General features: G+C 49.6%; 1 protein-coding gene across 2 annotated transcripts in view; it reads left to right on the top strand.

Moving 5' to 3' along the window:
- JADE2 (jade family PHD finger 2) overlaps nucleotides 1-16,996 on the top strand; it is a 72,188-nt gene that overhangs the window by 4,555 nt on the left and 50,637 nt on the right. For both annotated transcript variants that reach the window (XM_051794061.1, XM_051794060.1), the window contains exons 2-4: nucleotides 2,396-2,453; nucleotides 5,295-5,380; nucleotides 16,352-16,509. In XM_051794061.1, coding sequence (XP_051650021.1) covers nucleotides 2,396-2,453; nucleotides 5,295-5,380; nucleotides 16,352-16,509 — 302 coding nt within the window. The remainder of the gene's footprint in view (nucleotides 1-2,395; nucleotides 2,454-5,294; nucleotides 5,381-16,351; nucleotides 16,510-16,996) is intronic.

Genomic DNA, 16,996 nt, shown 5'->3' with positions numbered 1-16,996 from the left:
TCAGGCACACAGTACCTTGTGTGCCATCCCCTGCCCGGGGGGTCGTTGGCTTTCAGTGCTGCTGTTCAGAGATGTCCCCACTTTGCTCAAGCCAGAATTTCATTCAGAAATTTGATGCAGTTTGGTTCAGAGGATGCTGTCCTGGATCCTGCCAAACAGTGGCAAAATGATTTACTGAAGTAGAGCCACTGTTTCACCTGCAATGTGAACCACTTCTGTATGTGAATATCAATCCATCCTGTTATGTAGTGAGCACGTTCAGGGGTGTTCTGTAGGTGGGTGTGGGACAGAAGCAGGATGCAGGGACCAAGTTCAGTTAGAGGGATGATCAGTGCATCTCCTCACATAAATATCAGAGCCAAAACCGGTCCCAGCATCTGATGCCTGTGCTGAGCATTGATTGTAAACCTTTTCCCTGCCCTGGAAGGAGAGTGATGTCAGTGATACTGTCTTGCTGTAAAGGCAAAGATGGGAAACCTGGGAAATCTCACTGGCTATCAATAGCATTCCTTTGCTTCAGCTCAGGTGGTTATTTTCCCTCCGTTGGCTTTGGCGTATTTAATCTCTGTGATTAGGAACTCCAGAATCAATAAAAGCATTGCTCTGTGCTCCAAATGCCTGTTTGCCACTTCAGACCAGTAGAAACCAGTTTAAAAGGTTCAGGTAGAATGTCCAGTAGAAGTAAGTAAGCTGCAGTTAAAACTGTCTTCAATTTCGTTTTCCCCGAGCAAAACCTAATGGCTACTTGGAACCAGGCTGTTTTAATAACATCTGTTTCCCCTTGAATCACTGGGGGAAAACTATTGATATTGCCATATTCTCAAGGAATGTTTTAAGTCACGTTTTGACAGGGCAATGCCTTACCACAACACTGATAGTTAAAATGTTTAGGATACTTTGTAGTATTTTCCCTGATAATGCTATGATAACACAGAGCACATATATTGTAAAATACAGATATTGCATGGGGTTTTTTGTGCTTATGTGGAACATTTCCTGATGTTTGGGGGGAATGTCATGTTCTAGCTTGCTATCCAGTGTGTGTGCTGCTTGTAGCTGCTGTGACCAAACCACACAAACCTGGTGTCTAATATCATTCCCACTTATCATCTGTGGAAGCAGTAGTGTGTATGACATGTCAACGCCTTTAGACTCTCGCAAAATATCTCAGAAAGTACTAGGAAGATGTCCATGAGATTAACATTGTTTTCCTGTGGATGTATTTTGGCTCACAGCCTGTTGGGTGTTGTCTGGTCCATGGGTATCCCTTTCCCTGCAGAGCTCCCCAAGCCCTGTGTTGGGGGCCACGTTCATCAGTCACTAGCCACATTGGTAAACTGAGGTATTTAAAAGTTAGAATACCTTTTTTCTTCTGTGTTTTGTTTTTTTTTTTAAAGCACCTACCAATACAGATACTTGACTTTCAATTCTGAGTGCTCAGTTCCCGAGGGGCGAGTTCAGGAGAACCTGCTGATTTCAAGCGCTTCTGTGGCTTGTTCAAAGTCACAAAGCAAACCAGCTGAGCTTGAAACGGGGTCTCCTAATCGGTGTGGTGGTACCTGCTGCTGTGATTTTGACTCTGAGAGGATGGAGAAGTCACAGCAGCTGTGCAGAAGCCACTTGCTCAGCCCGCGGGAGCTGCTGCGGGGCTGCCTGGCTGTGCTGGAGCAGGCAGAGCAGTGCAGGGTGGTGGGAAGTGTGCTTTGGGGTGGGCTGGTGCATGTTGCCTGTGTGACAGATACCCCAGAAGTCTTTAAAAGAAGGAGATACTGGCTGAATGGGAAGATGAGTCAGTGGGTAAAACCCCAGGCTTGTGGTACACAGGGGTTCTCTTCAGGTCTGGGATGCTTGTACTTCCCCTTGCAGACATACCGAGAGCATGCACAGTTTCCATTCTTCTGTCTTCACATTTCTCAACCTTGCAGCCCAGGACTGTGGTTCACAGGACATCTTTTGTCCCGTCCAACAGCACCACTGTCCATGGTGGGGCATCCTCTGGTCTGTGGTGGGGCATCCTCTGGTCCATGGTGGAGCATCCTCTGGTCATGGTGGAGCACCCTCCCATGGCAATGCTCTTCCAGAGGAAGAACCATTTGGTTGCAAATCCTGCCTGGACAATTTGCCATGCAAAGCTGAGTGATCCAGGTGTACCCACAGTAACTCCTGGGAGTGGGGAAGGCTGGCAAAGAGACACTCACACCTTAAAGTTTTCAAAAGCCCTGTGAGGATTGTTTTCTTCCTTTTTTTTCAGCCTCTGGGTAGTTTTCTGTCTTGAGGGTAAGGACTGACTGGTGCTGGGTTAACATGGTGTGCAGATATTTAGAGATAACAGTGATTTGGTGCTGAGGTGAGTTTTCTGTACATTAAGTATAATGTTCAATTTCTTTCGTTACAGATGGAAGAAAAACGACGCAAGTACTCCATCAGCAGTGATAACTCAGACACCACTGACAGTAAGACCTTTAATTCAGAGCTTTGAACAAGATTCACCTCCAGCAGGGAAAATGCTTGAATAATTACTTTGCAAAGATTGGAGGAAGCTGCATTTACTGGGAAGTCCCTGCACGATGAATTGTGTGCAGGGCTGGGTTTGTCAGAAACGCAGCAACAAGCTGATACCAATTTATTTAAACACTTGGCTGTGGCTCCTCTTAACTGATGAGAGTGTCTCCCTCGTGTGAGGAGTCTGGGCGAGGAGAGCTGCTGATTGCAGATCTGCTAACAAAGCAGCAAACACCCTTTGTAGATGAGTTGTCCTTTCCTGTGAGCTGCAGCCTGAGACTAGTTTGCTCTTGATTTGGGTCGTATGGGGGAAAGGGAAGTTTTTATTGGAGTCAGGGTAAAATTGGAGCCACATTGTTCCTTTTTGCAGGCTGAAGAGTGATGTGGGAAAAGGGATAAAGCTCAAGCCAGCAAAACTTGCAAGCCCACGCTTGCTTTTCAACATCTACCTCACTTCATCCTTGTTCAGGAAGGCACAGGAGCATGTGCTCAACAATAAACATGTGCAAATGTGCTGAATTTTGGCTATAAATAGAGCACTTTCCTCTCCCACTTATCCCAGGGTTTCACCCACTGCAGACATACCGCAGTGCCTCGGTGTTCAGAACCCTCGAGGCACCAGCCTAATCCCTTGTCTGGGCTCCAGAGTTTCTTACTAGTTGCTCTTGGTCTTTTACAAATGTCACAGTAATTTCATCTGGGCCGTGCTGGGAATTTGCTCTCCACACTTTACAGGATCTGGCTGCTGGATACCCGAGAACGAAAGGGACTTTGCTAAAGACACTAAACTTCTGGGCCTTTTCCTAACAGGATGATGGGGAGATTACAGGGGGTTATGGAAAGGCTGATCTTGCTGGGTTTGGCTGCTGTTCCCACAGCTTCAGCCAAAAAAATTGTCAGTGTGAGAGGAGTTTGCACCAGCACTGCCGACAGGAACCTGCTGTTGGGCTGCTGGCGGGGACCCCCATCCTGCTGCAGCCCTGGGGGGGCCTGGGAGCTGAGCTGTGCCTACAGAAAGTGTTTCAGGCTCTGTCAGCACCACTGGCTTCTCGTAAAACGAAACGTCTCTATCTCAGAAAGGGGTTTGTTTTGGAAGCTGTGCTTCAAACTTCCCATCTCCTAATCCCCAGATGCTCAAAGGCTTACGGAGCAGCTCGTTGGCTTCGCTGCCTTTCAGGGGTAAGGCATCTTTAATCATGGCATTAAACAACATGGCCTTATCTCTGTTGGGCTTGGATATTTATGCTGCAGGTGATATCTAAGCTGTTGACAAAATGCTCTCCTGCAGGATAATTGTAAACAGAGTGGTGACCATCTTTTTTTATTCTCTGCCAGGAAAGGGTGGTAGTGGTGTGTTATCCAGGTTTGCATAGTTGTAGCATCACACTGTAGCTTGAAACGAGGGGGCAAGGAGGAAATTAGTGGCTCAGTCTCTCCATAAAAGCTGTGGAGCTGCTGCTGCCCTCCTTTGAGCAGCTTACTGAGTAAAGCAGCATGTCCATGTGGCTGCAGCATAGGGATGTCTGCTGTGGGCTTTGCCTGCACTGTCCTGTTATGCACTGAAATGCTATAAAAAAGTCATTTATATGGAGCCCTCTTTAGTGACATCTATCTTGACACTGCAGTGAAAAAAACAGCTGTCTTTTGGGAACAGGTGATGCCCCCACATTTGGTTTTCATTTGATGAAGAACAGGAAAGTGTACTGCAAGTAAAGAGTGCAAGGTGAGCTGGTGGTGCCTCTTCCCCTGCCAGCAGAAATAGGCATGTGGGATTTATCTGGGCTCAATTGCCTGAGCTGGTGGAGGAACAGACATTTCCCATTGCAGTGGTACTGCACCCTGATCCCTTGGGTCAGCTCAGCTCCTGGCCAGAGCCCTTCCTCATGTGCAGGGCTCCATCGTGTTTGGTCATTGATTATGAGCAGTGTTGTTTCCTCCTATTCAGGATAAAAGGATAAAGTCAGTGGTAAACTGGACTGTCATAATTTTTATACAAAAACTCCAATAATTAGTTTGTTATTTATTATTAACAAATATGGGTTGGAAATAAAGATCAGTAATGTAATGGTCCCAGAACATTTTGGGCTTTAGCTACCCTTGCCTTACAGAGGTGGTAGCAGTGCTGATGATATTGCTGCAGTGAGGATGATCAGAGATCACTCATAATGCTCCCTGAGGAAAGTATTCCCAAATCTCAAAGCAAATACTCTCTTACTACTGAAAAGTGTAAAGTGCCTTTGCTTGATGTGTTCTGTTGTGTGGTTCCCAGTGGGTGCTGAACTGCACACAGCTGTGGGAATTCTTAGTCGTGGTGTGGGCAGAGGAGTTTGACCCAATTTTGTCAGTAGTTTTGTCCATGGGGTCTGAAGTCCATGAGCTGTTCAGATACCTGTCTTTAAGCATCCTTGGTAGAAAACTTTTATATCCTTAATTCCTAATCCCAATAGACTCCTGATTCCAGGAATGAGCCCTGGTTCATTCCCTCCGAAGCCTGTCTTACTTGTGACTCTGGGTTTCTCATTTCTGATGTCTGCATTTGAAAACAGTGTTTTTAAATTTCAGGGGCCTCTATTTCATCATCTACATCATCATCAGTAGCAGGAGTGATGTTAATGTGTTTTGGTGAGGTACCCTGGGGTGTGCACAAAAATAATGCCGTGTCAAGGTGTTATTGCCTCTTAGTGCTGACCCAGAGTGCTGGTTGAGGCTGTAGCAGTGGGGCTGGTGGCAAAGATGTGGAAAAAACTTTTTGACTCTTTTCCGGGTAACCTGTCTCTGTTGCCTCGTTGCAGGTCACACCACATCCACCTCCAGATGCTCCAAAATTCCGAATACCAAATCCCCCTGGTCACGGCAGAAGGAGAAGAAGCCCTCTGAGGTATGTGGGCTTTCAGGCTTTTGCCAGAGGGGGCGTTTTCCCATGGCACTGAGCTTGCCCAGGTGTGGCAACCAGCGTGCCCATGGCTGGCTGTGGGCAGTGGGTGCCAGGACAAGGCATCTCCAGGAAGGCAGAGCCACAGCTCCTGGCAGTGGTGCCAACCCCAACTCTGCTTGGAGGGAGCAGGGGGGGAAACCCGATGGGCATCTCTGATGAAGGGTGTGGGGTCCTTATGCCCACTCCACCCCTGTTGATGCAAGTAAACGTGGGTTGAGTTTGGTGGGATTGGGAGGTCCTACAGTTTTGGGGTGTCTGTGTGCCAAGGTTCCCTGGTTTGGGTGCCCGCCTGGGTGCCCTTTCATTAGTGGCACAGGTCACAGCACTGATGGCAGGGGAGGGTGACGTGGAGGCTCCTCCCCGTGAACAAGTGGGAGGCACAGGGAGCTGTGAAATGAGAGACAGCACAGCTGAGTGGCAGATCATGTTGTGTTGAGTGGCAGATCATGTTGTGTTGGTTTCCTCCTGTCACGGGGCTCAAGGGCATTAAGCCGAGGCCGTCGGTGTCTGACCTTGCCCACAGGGTTTTCCCTGGCTGGGACAGGCAGTGCTGCCCACCCTGGGGACACTGCCCAGGTTCCCCTGCCAGCTCTGAGTGCAGGGTCTGGGACTGGGGCAGGAGCAGCCGTGTGTCCCCGGGGCTGTGGTGGAAGGGACAGTGCTGTGCCCTGTTTTCCTTCGTGTGCCTCGGATACATTTCCACGAGCCATGGAAACTACAGCAGGCATGAGCTGCTGTTGTAGCAACCACGGTGTTTGGCAGTGGTCATCTTCATTTCAGCAGCAGCCTGAGCAAAGCCAGAGGGACATTGTTCTCACATTCCCTTCCCTCTGGACCAGGGTCTGGAGTCAGACAGAGCTAAGTTTAGAGGCAGGTGGAGCTGGCATGGCTAATGTGAACTCCTTCCCAAGCTCCCCCCGTTTCACCTCTCCTGATACTGTGGCCTGGTGAGCACAAACCTCTGTAACATCCTCCTTTTGCATCAAGCTGAGTAGAGATTTTTGAGGTTTTCCTGTGGTCACTGCCTGAATTACAGCTGCACTTGGTTTTTTACTGCTCTGACAGGTTTACATTGATACATCTTAAGTGTTGGTGAAGGACAGAGACTGAAAAAGTCCAAGTTGTTTGTGCCGTGGGAAAAGAGAGGGACTGGAAAGCTGTTAGGACCAGCTGAGGTAGTTGGAAACATTCCAGAGAGCAAGAACCAGGGGTGCAGATGTCACTGGCTGCTGACAAGGCTGTTAGAAAGTTGAACATTAGTACTGGTTATAGATGTGTCTTGATACAGATCAGGGGGTGATTTTTGTGAGGTGAATCCTCCCAAGGAAAGCAAAGCATTTAGGGTACCTCCTCCTCCTCTGGCACTGTTATCCCTCTCTGAAAAAAATGCTCACCCCTGTGCCTGATGTGCCCATAAAGGCCTGGGGTGAGCCCTTCAGGTGCTGTCAGGAGTCCCTAAGGTGGAGATGCCCAGGGTTAGACCTGGTTAGATGTGACAGGATGTGATTCATGCATCAGGACAGTGTGATATGTGCCACCCTGCTGCTGCCCAGTAAAACTTTCCTCCAAGAGTTGACGCATCTCTTTACCGCATCAGTGGTACAGACGCGCTTTTGCTTATAATATGAATCAGTTTAATCAGCCATCTAGGATTTTACCCGGCTGCTAATGAAGTTACTGGATATAAATCTAAGACTCCAAGTGAAAATGCTTCTGGACTTGCTGAAGGATGGTCAGACCTGGATCCAAGTTGCTGCTCAACAACAGCTGGAGTGAAAACTAGATCTTAGTCCATGGCACCCGGAGAGACGTCAGATGTGGTGCCTGTGGAGGGCCAGGCTCATCCCTCTGCTTCATGCTCTGTTATGCCCTGAGGAGGATTCTCAGTGAAATGTAGCTCTGGAACAAATAAAGTGGAGCAAAAGCTGAACAGTGCCCAACTTAGCAACAGTTGGGACAGAAAGTGAACCTCTGTGGCTTATCTGAACTGAAACTCCAGGGGAATTTGGGAGGCGATGTGTGATTGCTCAAGCTGGAGTGTGGCCAGGATGCTCAAGCTGACAAACCATCTTTGCAAAAGCGTGGTGGGAACACAAGCACATGGAGCAGTCCAGGTCTTGGCTGTGCTCCCCTTACCCTCCATCACCCCTGTGGCTCCTGTGTCCAGGTCTGCTGGAAATCAGCTCCAGGTGGAACCCGGGGATCGGGACAGAGTGTGTGAGCTTGGACACAGGATTGCCCCAAGATCTGCAGCAGTGCAGGGGGGTGGTTTGGAGGTCATTCCAGTATGGATTTCTTCTACAACAGAATCTTCCAAAATCTTCCACGAGTGACCCACCATCTGCTGTTCCTGTGATGAGCCGTGAACCCATCTGGTCCACGTGTGGGATCCACTGCCTGTCATCTGTGACACGCTGCAGGGCTTGGCACATCCTTGTAGGAACCCTGGAGGATTTCAGGCACAGACTGGGATGGGCATCATGTCCTGCTGGAGCAAATACTGAGAAATTTAAAATGTGAACCACACCACTGTCAAACTACTTCACGTGAAATGACGAAGTACCTTTCTCTTGTCCATCCCACTGAGGATGGAAACCACAGGAGGGTAACAGGGAGAGCAGGATGAATGTATTATCAGATGTTGAACCCCCAGGCATTTGGGTCTGGACAAATCTTTTCGAACAATAACTCAAACTCCAGTTTTACAGGTGTCTTTTAGATTTGTCAAGAGCTGCAGTGGGTGCAGGCGTGTCCTGAGGGATGGTGATGCTGGAGGATGGGCTGGTGGAGCAGGACCCACTGGCCTCTCCTGCCCCTCTCCAAGTCGTGTCCCCGTTTCTCTGGGAGCTGCTGTCCTAGAGAAACATGCATTCGCCCTGACAACCCAGGCAGGAGATAAAAAAATCAAAAGCATTAGTGTTACATAGTTATTAGTCAGGTCAGGGGGTGATGTTTATTATGAAAGACTCTGTGAGAAGGGATTAACTATACACATTAAAAACCACCCGATACAAGGCATCTGGAAAAACAAGCTTCTTACCATGGAAAAGTACTGAGCTGTTTGTAAACATCCGCGAAGGGGCCATTGCCAGGGAGGGTGATTATATTTATCTGTGCCTGTCACGGGGCTCTGCCCGGGCTCTTTCCTGATGTGTCCCAGGCACCAGGCCTCTGTCTTGGCTGTCTCCCTTGCAGAGGTGACAGCCGTCCTCTCGTGCCCCTTCCTGGGCAGCAGAGCCTTTGGGGCTAAGCCTGATGGTGCCCCGGGCGTGGGCATGGCTCTGCTGCCCTGCTTCTGCCTGAAGGCAGAGGATGGACGTGGGCAGCTGCCAGCAGCTTCTTGCATCTGCAGTGATAGCAGTCTACCAATCTGGTGATTTTAATTAATCTCATTAGAGCTTGGATTCAGACTGAGTGTGGTGGCTGGTACCCATCCCTGGGTCCCTGCGAGGAGACGCCGGTCGTGCTCCCTGCCCTGGGAGCTGGAAGGAGGGGGTGCTCGCTCAGGTCCTACCTGTCATGGCTCTGAGTCTGCAGCAGGGAGTAAGATGTGCCTGAAGTGTGCGTTTCTGCTTGTGTTGGTGGCACATTAGCACAGTCCTGCCCCCGGCTGTAGGGCTGCTGGGGACGTGAGCACAAGGCTCGCTGGTTTGACTGCAGTCATCAAGCCTCTCTGCTGTTCCTGACAGGGAACAGTTGTCAGTGTCTGAGGAGAGAATATAAGAACAAGGCAAGTGTGCAATGATAGTAGCTGGTTCTATCTGCCAGCTCCCAGCCATCAGCAGCCCGGGGACTCCCTGGGATGCTGCCTCTGAGTCACTGCCTGAACCGCTGTGTTCGTCATTAGCTCCTGAGCTATTTGAGATCCAAAATGCTCACCTGCACTGCAGGAATACATTGTGGAGGGACAAAAGCCTGCATTTTTGTGCAAACCACCTGCCTGACAGCGCTCCAGCCGTCCCCTTTCTCAGCTGGAGAGGAGAGCCCTGCACAGCCTCAGCTCTGCTGCTCATCCCACCGGACATCCTCATGGCCCTTCTCCTTTGCTCGGGACCTTCAGGAGGCGAGGGGACCACAGCTGCAGGCAGGGCTCAGGATGAAGGGGAAACCACAAATTTATACAATTTACATTATTTTCTGCTTGCCTTGTTTAGATGTTACTTCCGTGTTTTGAAAGATGCCTTTTCATATCTCTTATACAAGGTTTTAACTCATTTAACAAACATCCTCATTGTTTCCCTTCTAAAAAGTAATTATTCATGCATTGGATCATGGTTTTTCCCCCCTGCAGTAGGTATATAATGGCCCAGTGCAATGTGAATTTAGTTGTCCATGCTTGGAGAAGAGCTTTTGTGAGTATGGCCAAGCAAGACTGGACAAGCTTTTATTGGGCTGGATGAGAAGATCTGTCTCTGTTGAAAGGTTTGACTGCAGTGGCTTTGTCAGTTTTCCCATGCTGGCACGGGGATAACAGATTAATACCATTGTCTTCTGAATGCTGAGAAGGGCCAGACAAAAATGCTTCTTGTTCCTATTTTAAGTTCTGTTGTTCATTGGATCTTTAACATCCAGCATTTCAAGAGGAAACGAGACTAAATGAAGAGATAGGAGGCTGGCTCCCAAATGGACACAGGAGTTCAGGATTTTTCTCCCCACAGGCAAATATTATTGCTGGTTGCACATACACTCCAGGCACTGCCACATTTCAGAGCTTTGCTACCGAGTATCAACGCTTCTCTCATTTCAGAAGGGACTGGAAAAATGTGATATAACAGCAGGGAAGCAGGGCTGGGAGTCTAGAGGGGAGTGGGGCCGGGCACGGAGGTACCGTCTCAGGCTGATATGAAGACAGTTTGTACAACCAAAAACTATTCCCAGGGCTCCCATTGTTCCCGTTGTTTTCTCTTTCTCCAAAAAACCTTGTGACTCATGAGCTACAACAAACAACTTTGTGCTTCAGAGAGTGAAGGGCTAACAGAGCCCACTGGAAGTGAGGAGGGAGCTGGAGACTGCCCTGGTCCTGGTGCAGATGGAGGAGGGTGGTTGTGGCAGGGAGGGTAGCAGGACACAGCTGCCAGGGCTGCAGTCAGGGAGGAAAAAGAGCATTGAGCCAAAACCTGAAGACAACCTGTTATTTCACTGTTAGAAAGCACTCCCACATCCTCATGTGGTGACCTGCTGCTGCCCATCCTTTGGAGCACCCAGTGCCTGTGCCTGCTGTGGCAAGGTCACCACTGTGAGATCCCACACAGCTACTGTGTGTGTGAGGGAACTGGGGGAGCATTGCAGGTCCCTTGGGTGATGGAGGGAATGGATCAAATGTGAGATCTCGGATGCAGGCTGTGACCAGTCCCTTCCCACCTCTCCCATCCGCCCTCTCCTTAGTGACCTCAGTGTGTTTTCCTTCATGGACTTCATTTTGAACAACCAACTTTGCTTCTCTTACATTTTGTGCCACTGCCTTGCAGCGTGGAGTGCTTTGGAAAGGTTTCTTTTTGCTAAAACTGTTTAGCAGACAAAAAAAGAGATGTCAGTGCATATTTTTAAAAATACCATCCTATCCCGGGACTGGGAGGAGGGGCAGAGCTTGTCCCTCCACCCCAGAGAGCAAGGTCTGAAAGCTCCAAGGTCAGCTGGGTGCAGATGGCAGGGGAGAATGTGTAACAGAATTCCTGCCAGCCCGGGAAGCCTCGTGTGCAGGGACACGGCCTGCTGGAGCCCATCTGTGTTCTGCTGAGCTGCCTGGTCCCTGCAGAGCTGGTTTTCTCCTGGGCTGGTTTGCAGCAGGCGCCCGGAGCCGGGTGATGCCGCGGCCGTGCCGCCTCGGCGGAGCGATGGGCCACGCTGGGTCCAGCACAGCAGTGCCCGGGCTGGCTGCTGCTCTAAGGGCTAATTATACCCAGTGCTAGACGAGTGTTTCCTTTCGTTTCGATTTAAAGCCCAAAACAGCTCCGTCTTTTTGGCTCCCTCCCAGCAACCGGTTTTGTACGAGTGGAACGTTGTTACCACGGGGTCTGAGTTTGGTGGTTTTGGGTGGGTATTTGGGGCTAAGGGGATAATTGGCAGGCTTGGACCTACAGAACAGTCACTGGAAAAGCTGAGCCCTTGGCAGAGAACGTGGAGTGGGAGCTGAATGATGGGGAGATTGTCAGCCACTTCGCTAAGAGGGGTTTGTGAATGAATCAAAGAGCCTGGAAATCGATGCAAGGGTTGCGTGGAAAGGTGGTGGAGAGGCTCTGAGAGGGGCTGGATGGTGATGGGGAGAGGCAGAGGAGGAGGAGAAGGATGCTGGAAAGCGGCACAGCCTGGGAACCCTTTGCTAAGAGAGGGATGGAGTTTCCAATGCCATCATCCTTCCTGTCATGGCAAGGCACCGTGTGCCTGGGCATCTCCTCCCAGGAGTATGTGTTTTTCTCTGAGGTTGTCCAAGTGTTGGACAAATTGCTGCTGGTCCATGGAGGGCTCCTGGAGGTGCCTCACAGCTGTTGCAGGGCACAGAGAGAGGCTGTGTCTGGTGGGAGAAGCAGCAGATCCTCGCCAAGGTGGAGCAGCTGATGCACGAAGCACTGGGGGCTCAAGGAGGAGCCGAATCCAACCTCTGCCTTGCAGGTGTGTGCCATACCCACAGTGTCATCCTTCCAGTGCCAGGCTGGATCCAGGTGAAGCAATAGGCTGTCAAAATCAGAGGATGTGTTACATTTTATTAGCTATGGGTTTTTTTCTTTTTGAGAGATAAAATCAATACAGCTTTTGCCTCAGAACAGCAAATTACAGAAATAACAAGTGACACTGATGTATCATTTGGGAATGTGATGGCTTTGGTGTCCCAGTGACTTCTCACCTTCCCAGGCTACTGGGACTGTGGCTCTAGTGAAGCAGTCAGTCCAACACCACGAACTGGTGGGCTGAAAAGTTGGGGAAGTAGCAAAGATGGGTAATCCAGATGCCTGGCCTGTGAGATATGAGGGAGAGGGAAGTTTTCTCCATGTACTTTTTTTTTGCCTGGGGTCTGAGACTGCACAACTACGCTGACCCTGAGTCCATGTCCCTCTCATTTGGCAATATGAAGGCAAAAATATCTTGGGATTTTGCAATTTAATGTTCTTTTTCCTCATTTCTAAAGCTGACATTAGCAAAAGGGGAGGCTGGCCCTGGGCATCGGTGTGATGCATCTCTGAGCATCCCTAAACGTGCCTGAGATTTCTGAGCAAGCAGAGGCAATAAAGGAACATCTAGGTTTGGCCTTTCCCACTGCTGGCAGATCAATAGGCAATAACCTGGATCCTGCTGCCAGGCTGGAAGGGGAGGACAGAGCCTGGCCAGGGCTGTGGTGGTGGCAGGGGGAGCAGGGTGCAGGGCAGCAGACAATTCATCTCCCACGGCCGGGGAGAAACAGTAAACACTCCTATTGAGGGAAAATTGCTTGTTTTCTGGTACCCAACTTTTTCTTCACCGCCAGGTCCTCGGTTCATCAGTGCCCAATTTATCCTTTATTTGGTTTTCATAAATAATTCAGAAGAGTTTGAGTAGAATAATTGAGTCTTTCCCCAACCCTAATCCCAGACAATTCAAAACAAAAAGACATTTAGATTACAAATTGAGCGTATTAGCTGTTGGGAGATTTCCAGACAACTGATCTGCTTTCCTTTACAATTTCTGCGCTGTTCTATCATTTCTAAAGTGTTCTGCTTTGATAGTTAATAATTTGAGCATATCCAGTTCTTCATGAAAAGACAGAGGCGTCGCTGTGATAAAGTGCGGGCGCGCGTGCTGCCGTCGGAGGGGCGAGCTTATCTGTTTTCCAAGAAGGACTAAATAAATGAAGTAGTGAGATTGCAAATCCGGCCCGCGATGCTCCTTATCTTCAGGGAGATAGATACAATCGTGCTTATTTGGCTTAAAATTAAAACTAAGCTGCCTGTGCCGACGCGAGCTGAGAAGCCAGAAGGGATGAATTTGGGGGAGACTTAATGCGGGAAAACAGGAGCCTGGAATCTGCCCCGTGCAGAGGGGAGGAATTATACCGAGGGCTGGTCCCATTGTTGCGTTTTCCAGTGCCCGGGCTCTGAGTTTCTGGAGGGTTTTGTGTCTGCTGAGGGTGTTGGGAAGCATTGGTAAGGCTGAGCCTTGTTCAGAGCAGTGGTGAGCAGCAGAAGGCTGCCCCAGGGCACTTGGGCTGCTGGAGACATGACCCCAGCAAAGAGCTGAGAGCACTGAAGAAGTTTCCTGATAGCTGTAAGCAAAGGAAAATGAGTTAAGCTTGTGACATGAGGTTTGTATGGAGCTGTTGTGTTTCCTACCCGTGGATGGCAGCCCTGGGGGTGGCTGGGGCTCCCCAGTGGTGCTGTCAGCTCCTCCCTGGGTTGGTTGCATGACGTGTTCCAGGCTTCTCCATCTCCCTCTTCATCAGTAGGAGGAGGGTGATGGGCCAGCATTTTGGTTTAGAAGAGCTGTTGGGTGCCCCACACCTCTGGAAACCATTCCTACCTGGCTTTGCCCACAAATCCCCAGGGCACCTGTCTCCAGAATGGTGTTTTCCATGACACCATTGTGCTGGTGCCAGGGGAAGTTTAGGTTGGAGGTGAAGAAAACTTTCTTCACTGGAAGGATGGTTAAGCCCAGGGCTGTGGTGGAATCACCAACCCTGGAGGTATTCAAAGCACGTGTGGATGTGGCACCTGGGGACATGGGTTCGTGGTGGCCTTGGCAGTGCCGGGTTAATGGTTGGACTCGATGATCTCAGAGAGCTTTTCCAACCTGAGTGATTCTGTGGTTCAGTGGTTCTGTGGTGCTGGTGGCCAGGGCAGGGAGGTGGCACTGGTCCCCATGCTGCCCTCAGCCTGTGTGGTTAGGGCACAGGGGAGCATCTCATCCACCAAAGCCAAGTGCTCCAAGGAAGGGACACTAACTGGGGTTTGCATTGTCCTCATTGGAACTGGGCACCAAAACTGGGTTATGAGGTGGTGTTTGCCCAAGCTGTGACCTGTCAGTGCAGGGCTGGCAAGAACAGGGTGTATTTCTACCCTGTCTTGTAGAAAATGAGCTTCAGCAGGATTCCTGTGCTTGTTTGGATACTCAGACACAGCGCTGGAAGGACTGTGATATCTCCCATATCCCTTCTCATGTTTAATTAATGCCTATTTTAATTTTTTTTTTAAATCTCTCACACTGGCAGTGTATTAAGAGGTTACTGTAGTATCTCTAACGATGTTTTTGTAGCACACAGAGACTTAAAGGACCATGATCTTTCCCAAACTGAGCCTAATTCTGCCTGTAGTATATAGGCTGTTAATTGTGTTTGTTGAAGGATGCCCTGAGACTGTCTGACCAATTCAAATCAGGTTTATATAGCATAGTCAAAAATGTCTCCAAGCAGCTGCATCAGGAGGAAAGCACCAGGAAAATTCAAAGAGGTCCCAGTATAGCAAAGGTTGTTTATATATTGTATTTAATTCTAATTGGGTTAGCAGCTGAGACTCTGAGGATTAAACAAACTGACCTAAATACTGGTCTCAGTGGTCTTAGTTAATGTCTAGTTTCCTGCATCTCAGCCGATTTGGGTTCCCCAATACTCTCCAAAGCATGTTATTTTTGTATCAAAAATGTGAAACTATATTGTATTATTTCTTGTGGTTCTGACGCAGCAATACTCATTTGGAGAATAGACTCTGTGAAGAGATTAAACAACATCTGAAGAAAACATCTGATCCATCCCGGCCTCGTGGAAGGAATGCAGAAGTAGCAGGGATGGAGTGGATGGAGCGAGATGGTGTCCAGGCAGGATTACTGGCACTGGCAGTTATTATTCCAGCTAATAGCAGATGGTAGAGAGGAGAAATCATCCATTTTCATTTACAATTTATTTTTATGCTGCAAGAGGCAGGATTGCTCGAGTCATTGCTGTCAGGCAGCCCTCTGGAAGGAAAACCTTATTTACCGTGAGGGATATTTTTGGAATGAGTTTTTCATCCTAGTGTATTGGGAGAAGATGCTGCAGGGCCAGCAGTGAGATGGAAAATGAGCCCATTCACTGACTGTAGGACTGGATGATTTTCCTAAAGGAGGGGTCCAGTGTTGATCTGACAAGGGTTTTTTGGGGTCAGGACACATCTCGGTGTGTTTGGCTGTGGATGTGTGAGCAGCACCTAGATTACCTTTTAGCCAGTTATTTTTCACCTTTAGCTTTTGATTGTCCCTGCTCAGGACGATGAGGGGACATGATGGGCACACAGAGGTGCTTGGGACAGTGAGGTAACATGACAGGGACATGAACGTTCTCAAGGTGATGAGGTAACCACGATGGGGACATGAAGGTGCTCAGGGTGATGAGGTGACATGAAGAGGACACAAAAATGCTCAGGGTCATGAGGTGATGTGATGGGGACATGAAGGTGCTTGGGATGATGTGCTCTTTGTCTCCCACAGCTTCATTCGTGTCAAGAACATAATTTCCCTTCTCCCAGGAGGACTAAGTGCAGAGAAGCCCAGTTGCAGGACATCCCTTGGCATTTGGGCAGATATTTGTGTGGCTACACTGAAACCATCAATCCCCTAAGAGAAGGCAGCCCGTTTCTTTAGTTTAATCCTAGTTTTTTGATTAAAAACTAGGATTAATCCAAGTTAATGTCTCTTGGGAGCTCACACCTCGTGGCTGGATTTCCTGACTGCCTGGTTTGTGGGACCTCAGAAGGGTTGTGGCTGCAGGGCTTGGGCTCTCAGCACTGCCTGGCTGGAGAGGAGTCCCTGCCTGTGTGCCGGTGTTCTCCTGCCCAGACCTCACCCTGAAGTGACACTAAATGACACCCTGAAGCCATACCACTGGTGATGCAAACCCCCAGGACATTTCCCCAGGGCACACGTGCCCCCAGCCCCTGCCAGACCCCTTCACTCAGGATGGGTTTTTCTCCGGTGCAGGTTTTCCGTACGGACCTGATAACAGCCATGAAGATCCCTGACTCCTTCCAGCTGAGCCCTGACGAGTACTACGTCCTGGCTGACCCTTGGAGGCAGGAGTGGGAGAAGGGTGTCCAGGTGCCGGCGAGTGCCGAGGCCATCCCTGAGCCTGTGGTCAGGTAAGCGAGCACTGTCCCCTCTGCGGGGTCCCCTCTGCCTTGGTGGGGTGCACACCATCTCAGGGGGTGTGCAGAGGTGATGCATGGGAACCTGGGCTTGCACAGGGATTCACAGGGACCTCCCACCACACCCTGAAAAGTCCCTCTTGTGTGCCTGGCTTTCTTTGGGCGGTGGCCAGGCGGGCCAGCTCCCTGCTTCCTCTTGGTCGGGGAATTTTAAAAAAGATGTGATAAAATCAAAGAGAGGATAAAAAAGTACCAGCAGAAAACCACCCAGAACTCCAGCTTCTGCCTGGCTGGCTGATGCCTCTCTGCCTAGAAACACGTGGCTGTACTGCTGGTATTTCACGGCAGGGGAGCAGGAGTTGGCCCTTAAATTAAAAACTTCCCTCTTTACTATGTTTGTGTGGATTGGGAACGTGCTGGGCATGCTGAGATTCAGGGCTTGGGAAAAGGAGCCCAGCGAATTGAGAAGCATCTCCCAGAC

The sequence above is a fragment of the Manacus candei genome, unplaced genomic scaffold, assembly GCF_025592945.1.
Source record: "Manacus candei isolate 608988 ecotype Guabito, Panama unplaced genomic scaffold, ASM2559294v1 h1tg000037l, whole genome shotgun sequence".
Lineage (NCBI taxonomy): Eukaryota > Metazoa > Chordata > Aves > Passeriformes > Pipridae > Manacus > Manacus candei.
The sequence above is the reverse complement of the archived record's forward strand: the minus strand, read 5'-3'. Positions and strand labels throughout refer to the sequence as shown.